At 40.9% G+C, this 17,714-nt stretch overlaps 1 protein-coding gene across 15 annotated transcripts in view; it reads left to right on the top strand.

Moving 5' to 3' along the window:
• ZMYM5 (zinc finger MYM-type containing 5) overlaps positions 1–16,375 on the top strand; it is a 41,199-nt gene extending 24,824 nt beyond the window's left edge. For 7 of the 15 annotated variants that reach the window (XM_054447217.2, XM_054447214.2, XM_054447218.2 and 4 more), the window contains 4 exons: positions 666–951; positions 1,825–1,990; positions 3,942–4,154; positions 14,414–16,375. In XM_054447217.2, the coding sequence (XP_054303192.2) occupies positions 666–951; positions 1,825–1,990; positions 3,942–4,154; positions 14,414–15,172 (1,424 nt within the window). In that variant the 3' untranslated portion in view covers positions 15,173–16,375. Of the gene's footprint in view, positions 1–665; positions 952–1,824; positions 2,112–3,941; positions 4,155–14,413 lie in introns of those variants that run through there. The other 8 variants (XR_010123478.1, XR_010123479.1, XR_008493460.2 and 5 more) reach the window with 6 other exon arrangements.
• Positions 16,376–17,714: the final 1,339 nt, after the last annotated feature.

Below are 17,714 nucleotides of genomic sequence, written 5' to 3'. Positions count from 1 at the left end.
GAGGCTGAGGCAGGTGGATTACTTGAGGCCAGGAGTCCGTGACCAGCCTGGCCAACATAGTGAAACACCCTCTCTACTAAAAATAGAAAAAAAAAATTTAGCTGGGCGTGGTGGCGTGCACCTGTAATCCCAGCTACTCGGGAGGCTGAGGCAGGAAAATCGCTTGAACCTGGGGGGCAGAGGTTGCAGTGAACTGAAATTGTGCCATTGCACTCCGGTCTGGGAGAAAGAGCGAGATTCTGTCTCAAAAAAAAAAAAGTGGCTAATTTTTTTTAGTGTGCCTGTGTGCCAGGCATTACTTTTATCTCATGTGTTCTTCATAGCACTCTGATGAGTTAGGTATCATCAATTAGTATATTTGTATAATATGACACTCAGGAGATCTTTGAACCTGGAGTCTGACTTAAGAGCCGATGGCTACCACATTACACAATTCCAGACGCCAACATGTACGTTATTATTATTGTTGTCACAGTGGAGTATCATTCACTTGAGATACAAAGTGGATAGTTCCCCTGGGATTGTGCATCAAGAGTGTTTGGCCTTAACCACATGTTTATACGCCTGCCTCACTTGTCTCTTAAACTCTTAAATGAAAATGCAAGTTATTTTTCTGATGTACATTTTGATTTGTTCCATGATTTTTTTCTTGTTTCATTTTTAAGATTCTTGGATCTCCCAGTCAGCTTCATTTCCCCGTAATCAGAAACAGCCAGGGGTGGATTCTTTATCACCAGTGGCCTTACTTCGTAAGCAGAATTTCCAGCCTACAGCCCAACAACAACTTACTAAACGAGCTAAAATCACTTGTGCAAATTGCAAAAAGCCTTTACAGAAGGGACAGACAGCTTATCAACGAAAAGGATCAGCTCACCTCTTTTGCTCTACCACCTGCCTTTCTTCCTTCTCTCATAAACGTACTCAAAACACACGAAGTATAATATGTAAAAAGTAAGCAGTACCTTTCAACATTTCTCCACGTAGTTGAATACTAATGGTATAAATAAGTACTCAATATAATTGCAGAGCTGGATAGATTTATGGGTAGAATTGTTGTAGGAGTGTCTTCAAGTTTATTGAGCTTGAGCTCCTAGAAAATATCCAAGCTGTGGACTCGTATGTGCTGTATTTACTCTTGGCAGAAAAATGGAACATAGGTTTGGAAATCAATTGCCCCCTCCCTGCTACTACATTTGCCTGCCCTCCTCCCCCATTTTACACCTTAGTTCTATGAATTTATTACCAGCATTTTTGTTTGTTGGTTTGTTTTTGAGACGGAGTCTCACTCTGTTGCCCAGGCTGGAGTGCAGTGGCATGATTTCCACTCACCGCAACTTCCACCTCCCAGGTTCAAGCGATTCTCCTGCCTCAGCCTCCCGAGTAGCTGGGATTACAGGTGCCCGCCACCACGCCCAGCTAATTTTTTGTATTTTTAGTAGAGACAGGGTTTCATCATGTTGGCCAGGCTGGTCTCAAACTCCTGACCTCAAGTGATCTGCCCACTTCAGCCTCCCAAAGTGCTGGAATTACAGGTGTGAGCTACTGTGCCCAGCCTATTACCAGCATTTTTGAATGCATCTAAAAATCTTAAGAACTTGTGGCAAGGTTCTTGTGCTACAAAAGATTTTTATCTCTGACTCTTCTCTTTCTATATCATTTAAGAACTCTTGGCAATAAAGCCAAAAGTGGATGTGCTGCATCTAAAAGTTATATTTGATTTCTAGTATTAAATCATGAGAAAATGAAAAATGGCAATTATTAATATATTTGACTTGTATTAAAATTCAGTGTTCTTAAATTATGTGTCTATCCCTTCTGTTTCAGAGATGCATCTACAAAGAAGGCTAATGTTGTTCTTCCAGTAGAATCAAGCAAATCCTTCCAAGAATTTTGTAGTACATCTTGTTTGTCTCCCTGTGAAAACAACCGGAATCTTAAAAAAGGAATTTTTAATAAGTCAAGATGTACAATTTGTAGTAAATTAGCAGAGGTCTGGATTTTTATACCTAAGTTGTTGTTTAGGCTAACAGTGATAATTTTAACTTTTAAGTGCTATTATGTACTCTTTCATCTACATAATGCACATGTTCTGGATGTATAACAAGCTAAAAGGAAGAATAAGGATATGTTAGAACTATCTTATGGGATATTTTATAAATAAAATTCCATTTGCATAGCATGGAAAGTACACATCTGTTTCTATGGAATTGCTGTGCTCATAAACAAGGCAATTGTTTTATGGTGGATTTTGCTCTTTTACTGATGACATTAAATAAAAACGTAGTCTCGAGTTGAGGGTCAAGGGCTGGAAAACTACCCCTTGGGGCCGGACGTGGTGGCTCACATCTGTAATCCCAGCACTTTGGGAGGCCGAGGCAGGTGGATATCTTGAAGTCAGGAGTTCGAGACCAACCTGGCCAACAGGGCGAAACCCCATCTCTACTAAAAATACAAAAATTAGCCGGGTGTGGTGGCACAAGCTACTTGGGAGGCCAAGGCAGGAGAATCGCTTGAACCAGGGAGGCAGAGGCTGCAGTGAGCCGTGATCGCGCCACTGTACTCCAGCCTGGGCGATAGAGCAAGACTCTGTCTCAAAAAAAGAAAGAAAGAAAAAAAACAAAAACAACATACCCATCTGATAAACCTGCACATGTATTCCCTGAATCTAAAAGTTAAAATTAGAAAGCAACAGATCCCGGTACAAGAACACATGGAACAAGTGGAGTGAATGTATGCTGTTTGCTTAACATTCAGTGATATTGCAGTCTTCCCATTTCCTAGAAGAGAAGAAACATGCATGCAGGCAGTCCTCACTTTATAAAAGTCTTTGGTAACTAAATTTGGTGTTGGTTACCCCTGAGTCATGCATATCAAGGACATGATTTTATCTCAGTTACCATAGTGAGAACTACCCTGCTTCTGGTTATACAGACACCATCCTGAATACAGATAATATTGATTCCCTTAGCTCCCTCCACAAATGTTCTAGGGTAGTGAACTTTACTTACAATACTATCTAAAAATTGTTGATCCTTGTTGATGAGTGACTCACACATATAATCCCAACTGCTTAGGAGGCTGAGACAGGACAATCACTGGAGTCCAGGAGTTTGAGGTGGAGTGAGCTACGATTGTACCACCGCTTTCCAGCCAGGGTGATAGAGCAGGAGACACTATCAAAAAAAAAAAAGATTTTTGACCCATTTCTTTTAAGCAGGTCATGTCAAAATCTTCTAAACCAAAGCCAGGTGTGGTGCTGCAAGCCTGTAATCTGGGCTACTCAGGAGGCATGAGTAGAGGGCTTGGCTTGAGACCAGGAATTTGAGCCCAGGACAACATAGCAAGAACTTGTCTCAAAAAAAAAAAAAAAAAAATTCATTATCTGTTGTTATTAAATGTCTTTAGGGAAGTTATTATTGATTTTATTGCTTTCCTATGAATCTTGTCCTCTTTTGTGAAATCAAAGTGATCTTACAAATAAAGGAAAAAAAATATGCTTTTTAAAAATCTTTTCCCAGCTAGGCATGGTGGCTCATGCCTGTAATCCCAGTATGTTGGGAGGCCAAGACGGGCAGATCACTTGAGGTCAGGAGTTCGATACCAGCCTGGCCAACATGGTGAAACCCTGTCTGTACTAAAAATACAAAAATTAGCTGGGCGTGGTGGCGGGCGCCCAGCTACTTGGGAGGCTGAGGCAGGAGAATCGCTTGAACATGGGAGGCAGAGGTTGCAGTGAGCCGAGATTGTGCCACTGCACTCCAGCCTGAGTGACAGAGTGAGACTCTATCTCAGAAAAAAAAAAAATCTTTTCCCTGGGTATATCTTCCTCTGAGATATGATTAGGGACTCTTTGCTTCTGTTGCAGAAACTAGTTATCTCATTGCTTGCTATGCTAATCTGGTTCCTATATCTTAGTTAATGAATTCTGGTTTTTCTTTTAGATTCGCCATGAAGTCAGCGTAAATAATGTAACACATAAACTGTGCAGTAACCATTGCTTTAATAAGTACAGATTGGCCAATGGTCTAATAATGAACTGCTGTGAACACTGTGGAGAGTACATGCCTAGTAAGAGTACTGGAAACAACATCCTGGTGTTTGGAGGTCAGCAGAAGAGATTTTGCTGCCAAAGTTGTATTAACGAATATAAACAGGTAATTCTTTTTCATGAGCTTTAAATGATCAAATATATAGTAGCTTCACCCTTACAGCTTACATGAACCAGATTTATCTTAGAATCTCATTTAATTCCATTTTGTCATTCTGTTATTGGTTTGTCCCATCTCAAATATTCAAGTCTATAGATTGTTGTAAGCTTGTTTTAAAAGTTTACTTTGGGCTGGGTGCAGTGCCTCACTCGTGTAATTCCATCATTTTGGGAGGCTGAGGCGGGAGGATTGCTTGGGCTCAGGAGCTTGAGACCATCCTGGGCAGCATAGTGAGACCTAATCTCTACTAAAAATTTTTTAGAATTAGCCGCAGGCATGATGGCATGTGCCTGTAGTCTCAGCTACTTTGGAAGCTGAGGCATAAGTATTGCTTGAACCTGGGAGATTGAGGCTACACTGAACTATGATTGTACCACTGCACTCCAACTAGGCAACAGAGCGAAAGCCTGTCTCAAAAAAAATAGAAAGAAAGAAAATGATCAGGCACAGTGGCTCACACTTGTAATCCCAGCACTTTGGCCAAGGCAGGCAGATCACCTGGGGCCAGGATTTTGAAACCAGCCTGGACAACATGACAAAACCCCCTCTCTACTAAAAATACAAAAACTAGCCAGGCGAGGTGTTGTCTGTCTGTAATCCCAGCTACTTGGGAAGCTGAGGCATAGGAATCACTTGAACCTGGTAGGCAGAGGTTGCAAAGCCGAGATCATGCCACTGCATTCCAGCCTGGGTGACAGAGCAAGACTCTGTCTCAAAAAAAAGAAAAAGGTTACTCCTGGATGAATTTAAAAGACTAATTTTTCTTCTGTACCATTTAGCACTCCCACTAAGCACTTGATAATTCTAGTTGCTCTACATTCTGACCAAAATTTGGAGCCAGGTGAGGTGCTTCACGCCTGTAATCCCAGCACTTTGGGAGGCCCAGGTGGGAGAATCAGCTGAGGCCAGGAGTTCAAGACCAGCCTGGTCAACATAGCCAGACCCGTCTCTACTAAAAAAAAAAAAATTAAAATGTGGTAGTGTCTGTTTTATCTATCAGGTCTTCAGCCCATTTTTTACTGAATTCTTTTTGTTACTGAAATATAGGAGTTCTTTGTATTATTCTGGATACATGTATTTTATAAAATAAATGCATTTGGAAAAATTTTTTTTTCTTCTTTTTTTTTAAAAAAGAAAAAATAGGCTGGATGTGGTGGCTCATGCCTGTAATCCCAGCACTTTGGGAGGCCAAGGTGGATGGATCACCTAAGGTCAGGAGTTGGAGACCAGCCTGACCAATGTGGCAAAACCCCGTCTCTACTAAATACAAAAAAATAAGCCAGGCATGGTGGCTGGCGCCTGTAATCCCAGCTACCTGGGAGGCTGAGGCAGGAGAATCACTTGAACCTGGGAGGTGGAGGTTGCCCTGAGTGGAGATTGCGCCATTGCACTCCAGCCTGGGCAACAAAGAGCAACGCTCTGTCTCAAAAAAAAGAAAAAGAAAATACAGATGGGTCTCACTATGTTGCCCAGGCTGGTCTCGAACTCCTGGGTACAAGCAGTACTCCCACCTCAGCTTCTCAAAGTACTGGGATTATAGGCATGAGCCATTGTGCCTGGCCAGAAGATTTTCTTTCAGACTGATTTGTCTTTTCATTTTCTAATGTTTTGTTTTGTTTTCCTAATGTTGCTTTTGAAAAGTACAAGATTTTAGTTTTTATAAAGTCCTATTTATTATTTGCTTCTCTTATGATTAATAGTTTTTGTGTATTTAAGGAATCTTTGCCCACCAAAATTACAAAGATATTTTCCTACATTTTCTTCTAGAATCTTTTCAGTTTTAGCTTTTATTTTTAGGCCTGTGATTCATTTTGAATTAATGTTGTATATGGTGTTAGATGTGGGTTAAAGAATTATCAACTTCCTGATTTTAAGACATTAAAATGCTACAATAATCAAGGCAGTATGGTTTGGTATATAAACAAATGGGCTAACAGAGATCAGTGAAATAGAAGATAGTCCAGAAATAGAACCACATATTTGAATTTTGAAGAAGGTACCAAATTATTCTGATGGGAAAAACAAGATTTTTTAACAAACTAGGCTGAAATAATTTTTTATTTGTGTGGAAAAAATGAGCCTTGACCCCTTTTCATTGCATACACAAAAATTAAGATAGATCATAATGTAAAACTGGAAATATTCTTAACCCCTATTTCACTGGATGAGAATTTAATTGGTTAGCTTCAAGGGAAGGTAACCCTGAATTGCTAGGCTTTTATTGAACAGGAGAAACAGTGGATACCCATAGTTGACTTTTCTGTTTATTTTTGCAAGAAAACCTTATTTATGTTAAATTATTTTTTCTTTGCATATATTGCATCTAATATTTAAGAAAGCTTTTGGTTTATAGAAGAACACAATGAACATTAACAAATAGAAAGGTCCAGGCACGGTGGCTCATGCCTATAATCCTAGCACTTTAGGAGGCCAAGATGGGAGGATAGCACTAGTCCAGGAGTTGGAGACCAGCATGGGCAACATAGGGAGACCCCATCTCTACAAAACAATTTTTTCAATTAGCCAGATATGGTAGTTGTACACTTGTAGTTCTAGCTCCTCAGGAGACTGAGGTGAGTGAGCTATGATTGCACCATTACACTCCACCCTGGGCAACAGTATGAGACTATCTCTAACAAAACAAAATTTAAAAAGACTTAATATTGTAAGTTGTCTTTTCAAAGACAGTTACATGACAAAAGTAACCTAGTGACCTTCTAATTTGGAAATAAAAACTATATTAAGTCTTAATATTTTCCAAGCCTTTTTTATTTCTTAAATGGATGATTTAGGCCGGGTGTGGTGGCTCACGTCTGTAATCCATGCACATTGGGAGGCCCAGGCGGGTGGATCACTTGAGTTCAGGAGTTCGAGACCAGCCTGGCCGACGTAGTGAAACCCTGTCTCTACTAAAAAGGCAAAAATTAACCGGGCGTGGTGTTGTGTGCCTGTAATCCCAACTACTCAGAAGGCTGAGGAAAGAGAATCACTTGAACCCGGGAGGTGGAGGTTGCAGTGGGCCGAGATCATGCCACTGCACTCCAGCCTGGGCAACAGAGCAAGACTCTGTCTCAACAACAACAACAACAACAAAAAGGATGATTTACCTGTGTCTGAGTTCTTGCTAAGTGAAAAGTTGTGAGCTCATAAGCTTCAGAGAAATACAATGATGCTTATCCTCCAAAAAGCATAAGAATTACACATAGATTATACATTTTTTACTACTAAATAGGCACCAAAAGAGGAGGTAAAAATGAAGAAATAAGCCAGGCAGGGTGCCTCATGCCTGTAATTCCAGCACTTTAGGAGGCCAAGGGAGGCAGATCACCTGAGGTCAGAAGTTCGAGACCAGCCTGGCCAACATGGTGAAACTCCGTTTCTACAAAAAATACAAAAAGTTAGCCAGGCTGTGGTGGTGAACTCCTGTAATCCCAGCTACTCAGGAGGCTGAGGCAGGAGAATTGCTTGAACCTGGGAGGCGGAGGTTGCAGTGAGCCGAGATCACACCACTGTACTCTAGCCTGGGTGACAGAGAAAGACTCCATCTTAAAAACAAAAGAAGAAATATGCATAGTCAAACTAGGCAGACATACACCTATACATATGGTTTTTGGTTTTTTTTTTTTTTTTTTTTTTGAGACAGAGTCTTGCTCTGTCACCCAGGCTGGACGATCTCAGCTCACTACAACCTCCGCCTCCCAGCTTCAAGCGATTCTCCTGCCTCAGCCTCCCAAGTGCTGGGATTACAGGTGCACATCACCATGCCCTGCTAATTTTTGTATTTTTGGTAGAGACGAACGGGGTTTCATCATGTTGGCCAGACTGGTCTTGAACTCCCGACTTCAGGTAATATGCCTGCCTCGGCTCCCAAAGTGTTGAGAATACAGGCGTGAGCTACCACGCCTGGCCTAGATTTTCTTAAATAACTTGCTTGCTACTCTGATCCCTAGAATAAAGTGCTCATTCTACCATGTGTATTTCAGTAATACAGAGTACCTCAGTGGGTCACAGTGGCTCACACCTGTAACCCCAGTACTTTGGGAGGCAGAGGCAAGAGGATTGCTTGAGCCCAGGAATTGGAGAGCAGCCTGGGCAACATAGTGAGACCCCATCTCTACAACAAATAAAAAATTAGCAGGCATGGTGACACATGGCTGTAGTCCCAGCTGTTTGCGAGCCTGAGGTGAAAGGATGGCCTGAGCTTGGGAAGTCAAGACTGCAGTGAACTGTGATCATGACATTGCACTCCAGCCTGGGTGACAGAGCAAGACCCTGTCTCAAAAAAAAAAAAAAAAAAATAGGCTGGGCGTGGTGGCTCACGCCTGTAATCCCAGCACTTTGGAAGGCCAAGGCGGGTCAGGAGATCAAGACCATCCTGGCTAACACGGTGAAACCCCGTCTCTGCTAAAAATACAAAAAATTAGCCGGGCGTGGTGGCAGGCACCTGTAGTCCCAACTACCCTGGAGGCTGAGACAGGAGAATGGCGAGAACTCGGGAGGTGGAGCTTGCAGTGAGCTGAGATCACGCCACTGCACTCCAGCCTGGGGGACAGTGCGAGACTCTGTCTCAAAAAAAAAAAAGAAAAAGTAACTCATAAACAGTTGGCAAAGGCCGGGCGAGGTGTCTCATGCCTGTGGAGGCTGAGGTGAGTGGATCGCTTGAGCTCAGGAATTTGAGACCAGCCTGGGCAACATGGTGAGCCCCTGTCTCTACAAAAAATTAGCCAGATGTGGTGACACATACCTGTAGTCCCAGCTGCTTGGGTGGCTGAGGCAGGAGAATCGCTTGAACCTGGGAGGCGGAGGTTGCAGTGAGCCGAGATGGCGCCACTGCAGTCCAGCCTGGGTGACAGTGTGAGACTGTCTCAAAAATTATATATTAGCCAGGCATGGTGGTTCATACCAGTAGTCCCAGGTACTTGGAAAGCTGAGGTGGGAGGATCACTTGAGCCCAGGAGGCAGAGGTTGCAGTGAGCCGAGATCACGTCACTGCACTTCAGCCTGAGCAACAGAGTAAGACCCTGTCTCAAAAAAAATAAATTAATTAATAGTTGCCAAATATAGGCATAATATTTCTGTATAATCAGAATGTTTTATATCTTATAAATGTGCTTCCCCACTCCACCCCAAACACATGAGTATTTTCAAGTGATAAGTGACAGCCTTCTGAAAAGGCCAACACAGAAAGCCTTAGTAATATATGAACACCATAAGAAAAAAACCGAAATCTTGCACTTAGTAGCTTATTGCTGAATAACATACACGTAATAAAATGTAAAGATAGAATCTTGATCTAAGCCAGTGCTTCTCAGTCAGGGATGATTTTTGTCCCCATGGGGACATTTGGCAATGTCTAGAAACATTTGTGACTCACACCTGAGGGGTGCTGCTGGACTCTAGTGGATAGAGTCCAGAGGTGCTGCTAAACATCTGCAGTGCACAGCACAGTTCCTCACAACAAATAATCATCTTGTCCAAGAAATCCTGCAACTAAAGATAAGTGGATGGGTGTTGAGTGTGTATGGTGAGCATGGTAAGAGGAAGGAAAGCAAAATTTTCATCTTCCTCATTGAGAAGTCAATTGATGATACCTAAAGCTGGGAGGAAAAAAAAGTCAGTAAATAGTGATACAAACAAGTAACTTTGAGATTTGGAAATAAATAACCGAAGAATCAGCTAGAAAAGTTATGTAAGTGCTGGGCATGGTGGTGTGCACCTACAATACTAGCTACTAGAAAGACTGAGGTGAGAGGGTCACTTGAGCCCAGGCGTTTGAGGCTACAGTGCACTAGGATCATACCTGTGAATAGCCACCGTACTCCTCCTGGGCAATAAAGCAAGGCCTTATCTCAAAAAAATTTTTTGCCAGGCATAATGGCTTATGTCTGTAATCCCAGCACTTTGGGAAGTTGAGGCAAGAGGATTGCTTGAGCCCAGGAGTTCAAGACCAACCTCAGCAACATGGTGAGACCCCCGTCTCTACAAAAAAAACTTTAAAATTAGCTGGTGTGGCATGTCCCTGTGGTCCCAGCTACTTGGGAGGCTGAGCTCGGAGGATCGCTTGAGCCTGGGAGGTCACGGCTGCAAGTGAGTGAACCTTGATTTCATCACTGCACTCCAGCCTGAATGACAGAGCAAGACTATCTCAAAAAATATATATTTTTTTAATGGTATATATTTAAAAAATTGTTTTATTTTTATTTTAAAAGGTTGTAAGTGGTTAGCTTCTGGTAAAGGGGAAATGGGTAGAGGTGGTAGGGGACTCCTATTTGTTTTAATTAACCTGGCATGACTAGTTGGTGTTTTATACTAAATGTATCTGGTTTTTTTGTTTTGTTTTGTTTGTTTGAGACAGGGTTTCTCCCTCTGTCACCCAGGCTGGAGTGCAGTGGCTTGAGCTCTGCTCACTGCAACTTCCAGCTCAAGTGATCCTCCCACCTTAGCCTCCTGAGTAGCTGGGACTGCAGGCATGTGCCACCACACTTGGCTAGGTGATAGGAATTTTTCAGCTCCATTATACTCTTAGGGGACCACCGCCTTATATGCCATCCATCATTGAAACTCAAACTCATTGTGTTGAAAACTGAACCTCTAAACCTGGTTTCCTTTGTTTCCCATATCAGTAAATGAAGCCACCATCTACCCAAATGCCCATTCAGAAACTTAGGGTCATTGTTTACTCTTCTTTCTTCCTTAGCCCCTAGAACCCATCAATTACCAACTAATCCAAATTCTACTTCCTGAGCACTTCTCAACTCCTATCTCTACTGCTATAATCCTAGACATAGCTAACATCGTCTTTTGCCAGAATTACTACTATAGTTTCTTGACTGATCTCTGTGCCTCTTCCTTCCTTACATAAGGTTGGGAATTCATAATACAATTAGAGCAATCTTTCCAAAGTACAAATTTGATCATGTCACATCTCTGCATTTATTTATTGGATCATATCACATCTCTGCATTGATTGATTGATTGGAGACAGAGTCTCACTCTGTCTCCCGGGCTGGAGTGCAATGGCCACAATCTCAGCTCACTGCAATCTCCACCTCCCAGGTTCAAGTGATTCTCCTGCCTCAGCCTCCTGAGTAGCTGGGATTACAGGTGCGCGCCACCACGCCTGGCTAATTTTTGTATTCTTAGTAGAAACAGGGTTTCACCATGTTGGCCAGGCTGGTCTTGAACTCCTGACCTCAGGTGATCCGCCTTGGCCTCCCAAAGTCCTGGGATTACAGGTGTGAGCCACTGCACCTGGCCCACACCTCTGCATTTTTTACTTTAAAGCTGCCACATTACTTTCAGAATGAAACAGAACAAGTCCATTTTTATTTTCTTTCACTGCATTGCATATGGTACTCAAGTTGTGTTGTGTATAGCTAATAGGATGCCATTCACATTTTTTATACGTCTTTTTTTTTTTTTTGAGACGGAGTCTGGCTCTATCGCCCAGGCTAGAGTGCAGTGGCGCAATCTCGGCTCACTGCAATCTCCGCCTCCCAGGTTCACGCCATTCTCCTGCCTCAGCCTCCCGAGTAGCTGGGACTACAGGCGCCCACCACTACGCCCGGCTAACTTTTTGTATTTTTAGTAGAGACGGGGTTTCACCGTGGTCTCGATCTCCTGACCTCGTGATCCGCCCGCCTCAGCCTCCCAAAGTGCTGGGATTACAGGCGTGAGCCACTGCGCCCGGCCCACATTTTATACATCTTTATTATGTTAAATCTTTTTAGTTTTTTTATTATAATTTTATTGACACCAAAATAGGTAATGTGTCTTTATTACAACATATTTCAGTAAATGGTAGTAAAATGTTCAAAAACAAAATAAAAATTAAATTTCTGACAGATATGGTGACCTCATCTAACAATGTTAATAAACATACATACTACTTTGAATTTACAGTGTTAATCTAGCAACATCTAAATGGTCTGTTTTTGAGCAAGGAGCTGCTTTTTAAGCACATTGTTTCAATTAAAATCAAATTTTAAAAATGTTCTTTGTATTAGTGGACTAAAATAGTATGCTTAGTTCTCACTTTAAATCCCAAAGTATTTATGACCTATTTAAAAAGTAATCACTTATCATTAATAATTGATGAACAAAGTATTATGTATACCTGAATTAGAGCTCTCCATATTTGTGTGTGTTTGAGCCCATGTATTGAAGGGATTATTTATGGAAATTTCACCATTAAAGTTAATTGCTGTTAAATTTTAGTGACTTTCATATTAATTTTTATAACCACTTTATTGAGATGTAATTAACATACCTTAAAATTCACCAATCTTAGAACATTTTCATCATCCCCAAAATAAACCCCCATCTATTAACTCCTTTCAACATCCTTTCAACTCCAGCTCCTCCAAAGTTCTAGGCAACTGTTAGTCTATCTTCTGCCTATAAATTTGCCTCTTCTGTAACATTTCACATAAATAGAATCACACAAGTACTTCGCAACTAGTTTATTCATGTGTCATACTATTTTCAGTTTTTTCCCATGTTGCAGCATACATCAGTACTTCATTTGTTTTTATCCATTGCATGGGTAATACTGTATTTTTATCTATTCTTTCATCTGTGATGGGACATTTGAGTTGTTTCTACTTTTTGGCTATTATGAGTAATACTACCATGAACATTTGGGTCTAAGTTTTTGTGTGGACACAGTTTTTTTTGTTTGTTTGTTTGTTTTTTAATGAGACGGAGTCTCGCTCCTGTCGCCCAGGCTGGAGTGCAGTGGTGAGATCTTGGCTCACTGCAACCTCTGTCTCCCGTGTTCAAGCAATGTTCTGCCTCAGCCTCCCGAGTAGCTGGGATTACAGGCGCCCGCCACCATGCCCTGCTAATTTTTGTATTTTTAGTAGAATCGGGTTTTCACCATCTTGGTTAGGCCGGTCTTGAACTCCTGACCTCGTGATCCCCCCACCTCGGCCTCCCAAAGTGCTGAGATTACAGACGTGAGCCACCATGCCTGGCCTGTGTGTCCATATATTTTTATTTCTTTTGGGTATATACCTTGGAGTGGAATTGCTGGGTCATAGGGTAACTCTTTAAATTTTGACAAACTTCCAGTTTTTATTTTTTTGTTTTTTGTTTTTTGAGACGGAGTCTCGCACTGTTGCCTGGGCTGGTGTGCAGTAGCATGATCTCAGCTGGCTGCAACCTCTGCCTCCCAGATTCAAGCAATTCTCCTGCCTCAGCCTCCTGAGTAGTTTGGATTACAGGCGCCTGCCACCACACCCATCTAATTTATTTTTTTGTTTTTTGTTTTTTTGAGCCAGACAGTTTTCAAAAGTGGCTACACCACTTTACATTTCCCACCAGGATCTTAGAGAGGTTCCATTTTCTCCACATTTTTGTCAAGATTTTAGTTCTCTATTTTTTTTTTTTTTTTTTAAGCATGGACTCTTGCTCTGTTGTCCAGGCTGGAGTACAGTGGCATGATCTCAGCTCACTGCCACCTCCGACTCCAGGGTTCAAGTGAGGTCTCTTGTGTCTCAGTCTCCAGAGTAGCTGGGATTGCCAGTACCTGCCCCACCACGCCCAGCTAAATTTTGTATTTTTAGCAGAGACGGGGTTTTGCCATATTTGCCAGGCTGGTTTCAAACCCCTGACCTCAACTGATCCACCCGCCTCGGCCTCCCAAAGTGCTGGGATTATAGGCATGAGTCACCACACCCAGCCTCATTCTCTATTATAGCCATCCTCTTGGATATGAAGTGGTATGTTGTCACCTTTTTTTTCTTCTTCTTCTTCTTTTGGGACTTGTCACCTTTTTTTTTCCTTCTTCTTCTTTTGGGACAGGGTCTCACTCTGTCACCCAGACTGGAGTGCAGTGGCGCGATCTCAGCTCAGCTCAACCTCCGCCTCCTGGGTTCAAGCGATTCTCCTGCCTCAGCCTCCAGAGTAGCTGGGATTACAGGTGCATGCCACTATGGCCCGGCTAATTTTTGTATTTTTAGTAGAGACAGGGTTTCACCATGTTGCCCAGACTTGTTCTCGAACTCCTGACCTCAAATGATCCATCCACCTTGGCCTCCCAAAGTGCTGGGATTACAGGCATGAACCACCGCACCCGACCGTCGTCTTTTTGATTGGCATTTCTTTGATGCCTAATGATGGGCATGTGCTTATTGAGCATTTGAATATACATTAATTTTTAAAAGTTTAACCTAAAATAAAATTGTAATCCTCTTTGTCCTCAGATGATGGAAACAAAATCAAAAAAATTAACAGCATCAGAAAATAGAAAAAGGAATGCTTTTAGAGAAGAAAATGAGAAACAATTCTGTGGATCGTCAAATACACTTTTGAAAAAAATAGAGGGAATCCCAGAAAAAAAGGAAAAGACTTCACAGCTACAGCTTTCAGTAGAATGTGGCACGGATACATTACTGATCCAAGAGAATGTGAATTTACCTCCTTCTTCCACATCAACCATAGCTGATATATTTCAAGAGCAACTGGAAGAGAAAAATTTTGAAGACTGCATTGTACCAGTTGTGCTTTCCGCAGATCCAGGTACGTGGCCCCGAATTTTGAATATTAAACAACGGGACACTCTTGTTGAAAATGTTCCGCCTCAAGTAAGAAATTTTAACTTTCCAAAAGATAATACAGGGAGGAAGTTTTCAGAAACTTATTATACACGGATTCTTCCAAATGGCGAAAAAACCACTAGATCCTGGTTACTTTATTCGACCTCAAAAGATTCTGTGTTTTGTCTGTATTGCAAACTCTTTGGGGAAGGAAAAAATCAACTGAAAAATGAAAATGGGTGCAAAGATTGGCAACATTTATCACATATTCTTAGTAAACATGAAGAAAGTGAAATGCACATCAACAATAGTGTTAAGTACTCAAAATTAAAATCTGATCTGAAAAAAAATAAAGCTATTGATGCTGCAGAACGCAGATTATATGAAAATGAGAAAAATGATGGTGTGCTATTGTTGTACACGTAATATACCTGATTTGTTTTTTGGCATGATGATCAGAATCTTACATTACTCAGAAAACATCTGTCCTGCAATAGTCAGTACTATTGTGTTGTAAGTTTCCTCTACAGTGTAACTTGCAGCAGTTCCTTAACAATAAGTATGATAGCAAATAAATAGCAAAGAATGTTTCCATTCTAAATCTAAAACTAATTAAATTCAATCATCATTAGGCAGTGACTTCATTAGGCAATGAAGATTAACAATAGGTAATTGTTAATCTTCAAAATCTATCGATTTACACCTATTTAAAAATTGGCATTTAATGACTGTCATTTGACGGGTTTGGTTAATATTCTGTTCTTGGCCGGGCGCAATGGCTCACGTCTGTAATCCCAGAACTTTGGGAGGCCCAGGCGGGTAGATCAATTGAGGTCAGAAGTTCAAGACCAGCCTGGCCAACATGGCAAAACCTCATCTTTACTAAAAATACAAAAATTAGCCAGGTGTGGTGGCACACACCTGTAGTCCCAGCTACTCAGGAGGCTGAGGCAGGAGAATTGCTTGAACCCAGAAGGCAGAGATTGCAGTGAGCTGAGACTGCACCACTGCACTCCACCCTGAGCAACAGAGCGAGAGTCAGTCTCGAAAGAAAAAAAATATTATGTTCTAATTACCTTGAAAGAGGAAAGAAAGGCTTGAATTGATCAATACCAGTTTGAATAAGATACTTATGTGAACAAGCATTCTCAACATTATTATTAAAATAAAACTACTCAGTTTACACAATGGGATCTGAAACTACAGCTTTTTGCTATTAAACCAAATACTGTGGTCTACTTCGTTTGAGCAAAACAGCATTATTTGTTATGTTAATGATGGTTAATTTCCATTTTATTGGTTTTATGTTTATTTTAATTTGTAAATGTTTTAGCATTTATTATTGTATGTGAACTATATTTACCTATTTTATGTTGATAAAAATATAAAAAATATTAAAATAAGTATATATTAAGTTAACCTTCAAGTGTTATGGGCTTTTTTCTCCGTGTGAAAAGAGATGGCATGCTTGAAATTTGAGATACACCAATGAAAATTAAGGATTTAAGTTATTTTAGATGGTCAGCAGCCCCATCACTGTGTATTTAGTAACTCTCCCTTCTGTTTCTGATTTTTGATGTCAATTTTGTAATATATTAAATTTTTATATACTATTCCTGTGAAACAAAATGGCATATGAGCAGTGACTAGAACAGAAGGTGCGTTCTTGTGGGATGACACTAGGAATACTTGCAGACTCTCAATGATGCCAATGTATACTATTTTTGGAATACCCGTGAAAATAATCCTCATTAACTTCTAACCATTTTGAGTGTTTGTTTGTTTGTTTATTTGTTTTAAATAGAGATGGGGTCTCACTATGTTGTCCAAGCTGATCTTCAACTCCTGGTCTCAAGCGATCCTCCACCTCAGCCTCTCAAAGTGCTGGAATTACAGACTTGAGCTACTATGCCCAGCCACCATTTTGGTTTTTGACAACTAGATCATTTAGTATTTTCAGACTTGGATCTGAATGTGGCTTTGGGACGTTTCCAAAAATCCAGTTTGCTCTAGAAGCCCAGAGAATACTCTAGAGACTGTAGAACAAGTTTTGAAATTTGTTTGCAAATTATCAACGTACTCATTATTTCAGGCTGGGCACAGTGGCTCATGCTTGTAATCCCAGCACTTTGGGAGGCCGAGTGGGGTGGATCACTTGAGGTCAGGGATTCAAGACCAGTCTGGCCAACATAGTCAAATCCCATCTCTATTAAAGTACAAAAATTAGCAGGGCATGGTGGCATATGCCTGTAATCCCAGCTACTTGGGAAGCTGAGGCATGAGAATTGCTTAAACCCAGGAGGCAAAGGTTGCAGTGAGCCGAGAACATGCTACTGCACTCCAGCCTGGGTGACAGAGCAAGACCCTGTCTCTAAAATAAACAAATATACTCATTATTTCATTAAAGCTTGCCAATCAACTGAATCACAGATCCATAGTATAATTAGACTCTTTCGTATTTGAGCAAACTACTGAAATCAATCAGTGGCTGTTTAATTTGGCATAACCATCAGATTTATCAATTTAAAAAATAAAATTAGATCCTCACCTTAAATTCATTTATTTCATCAGCATACTGCACACCTAGAAGGCACCATCAATTCCACACATAGTAATTAAAGGTAAAAAATGCAAAAGATGTAGGTGTTTCATTGACCTGTGTTCATTGTAAATAGCTTTCAAATTTTCATTATGTTTGACATCTTTCATAATACAGTGTTAGATGATCCGGGCTCAGTGACATATACCCGTAGTCCCTACTACTTGGTAGGCTGAGGGAGGATCTCTGGAGCCCAGGAGTTGGAGTCCAGACGAGGCAACGTAATAAAACCCCAACACTTAAAAAAAAAAAAAAATCAACTAAATTAAGAAGAGAAGATAAAAATGCAAGTATCTCTATACGGGAATAATTAAATTTTTTTCCTTTTCTAGTTTTTAATTTTTAATATTTATTTATTTATTTATTTTG

Source organism: Pongo pygmaeus, chromosome 14 (assembly GCF_028885625.2).
Source record: "Pongo pygmaeus isolate AG05252 chromosome 14, NHGRI_mPonPyg2-v2.0_pri, whole genome shotgun sequence".
NCBI lineage: Eukaryota > Metazoa > Chordata > Mammalia > Primates > Hominidae > Pongo > Pongo pygmaeus.
Note: the sequence above shows the minus strand (reverse complement) of the source record. Positions and strands in the feature narration are given on the sequence as shown.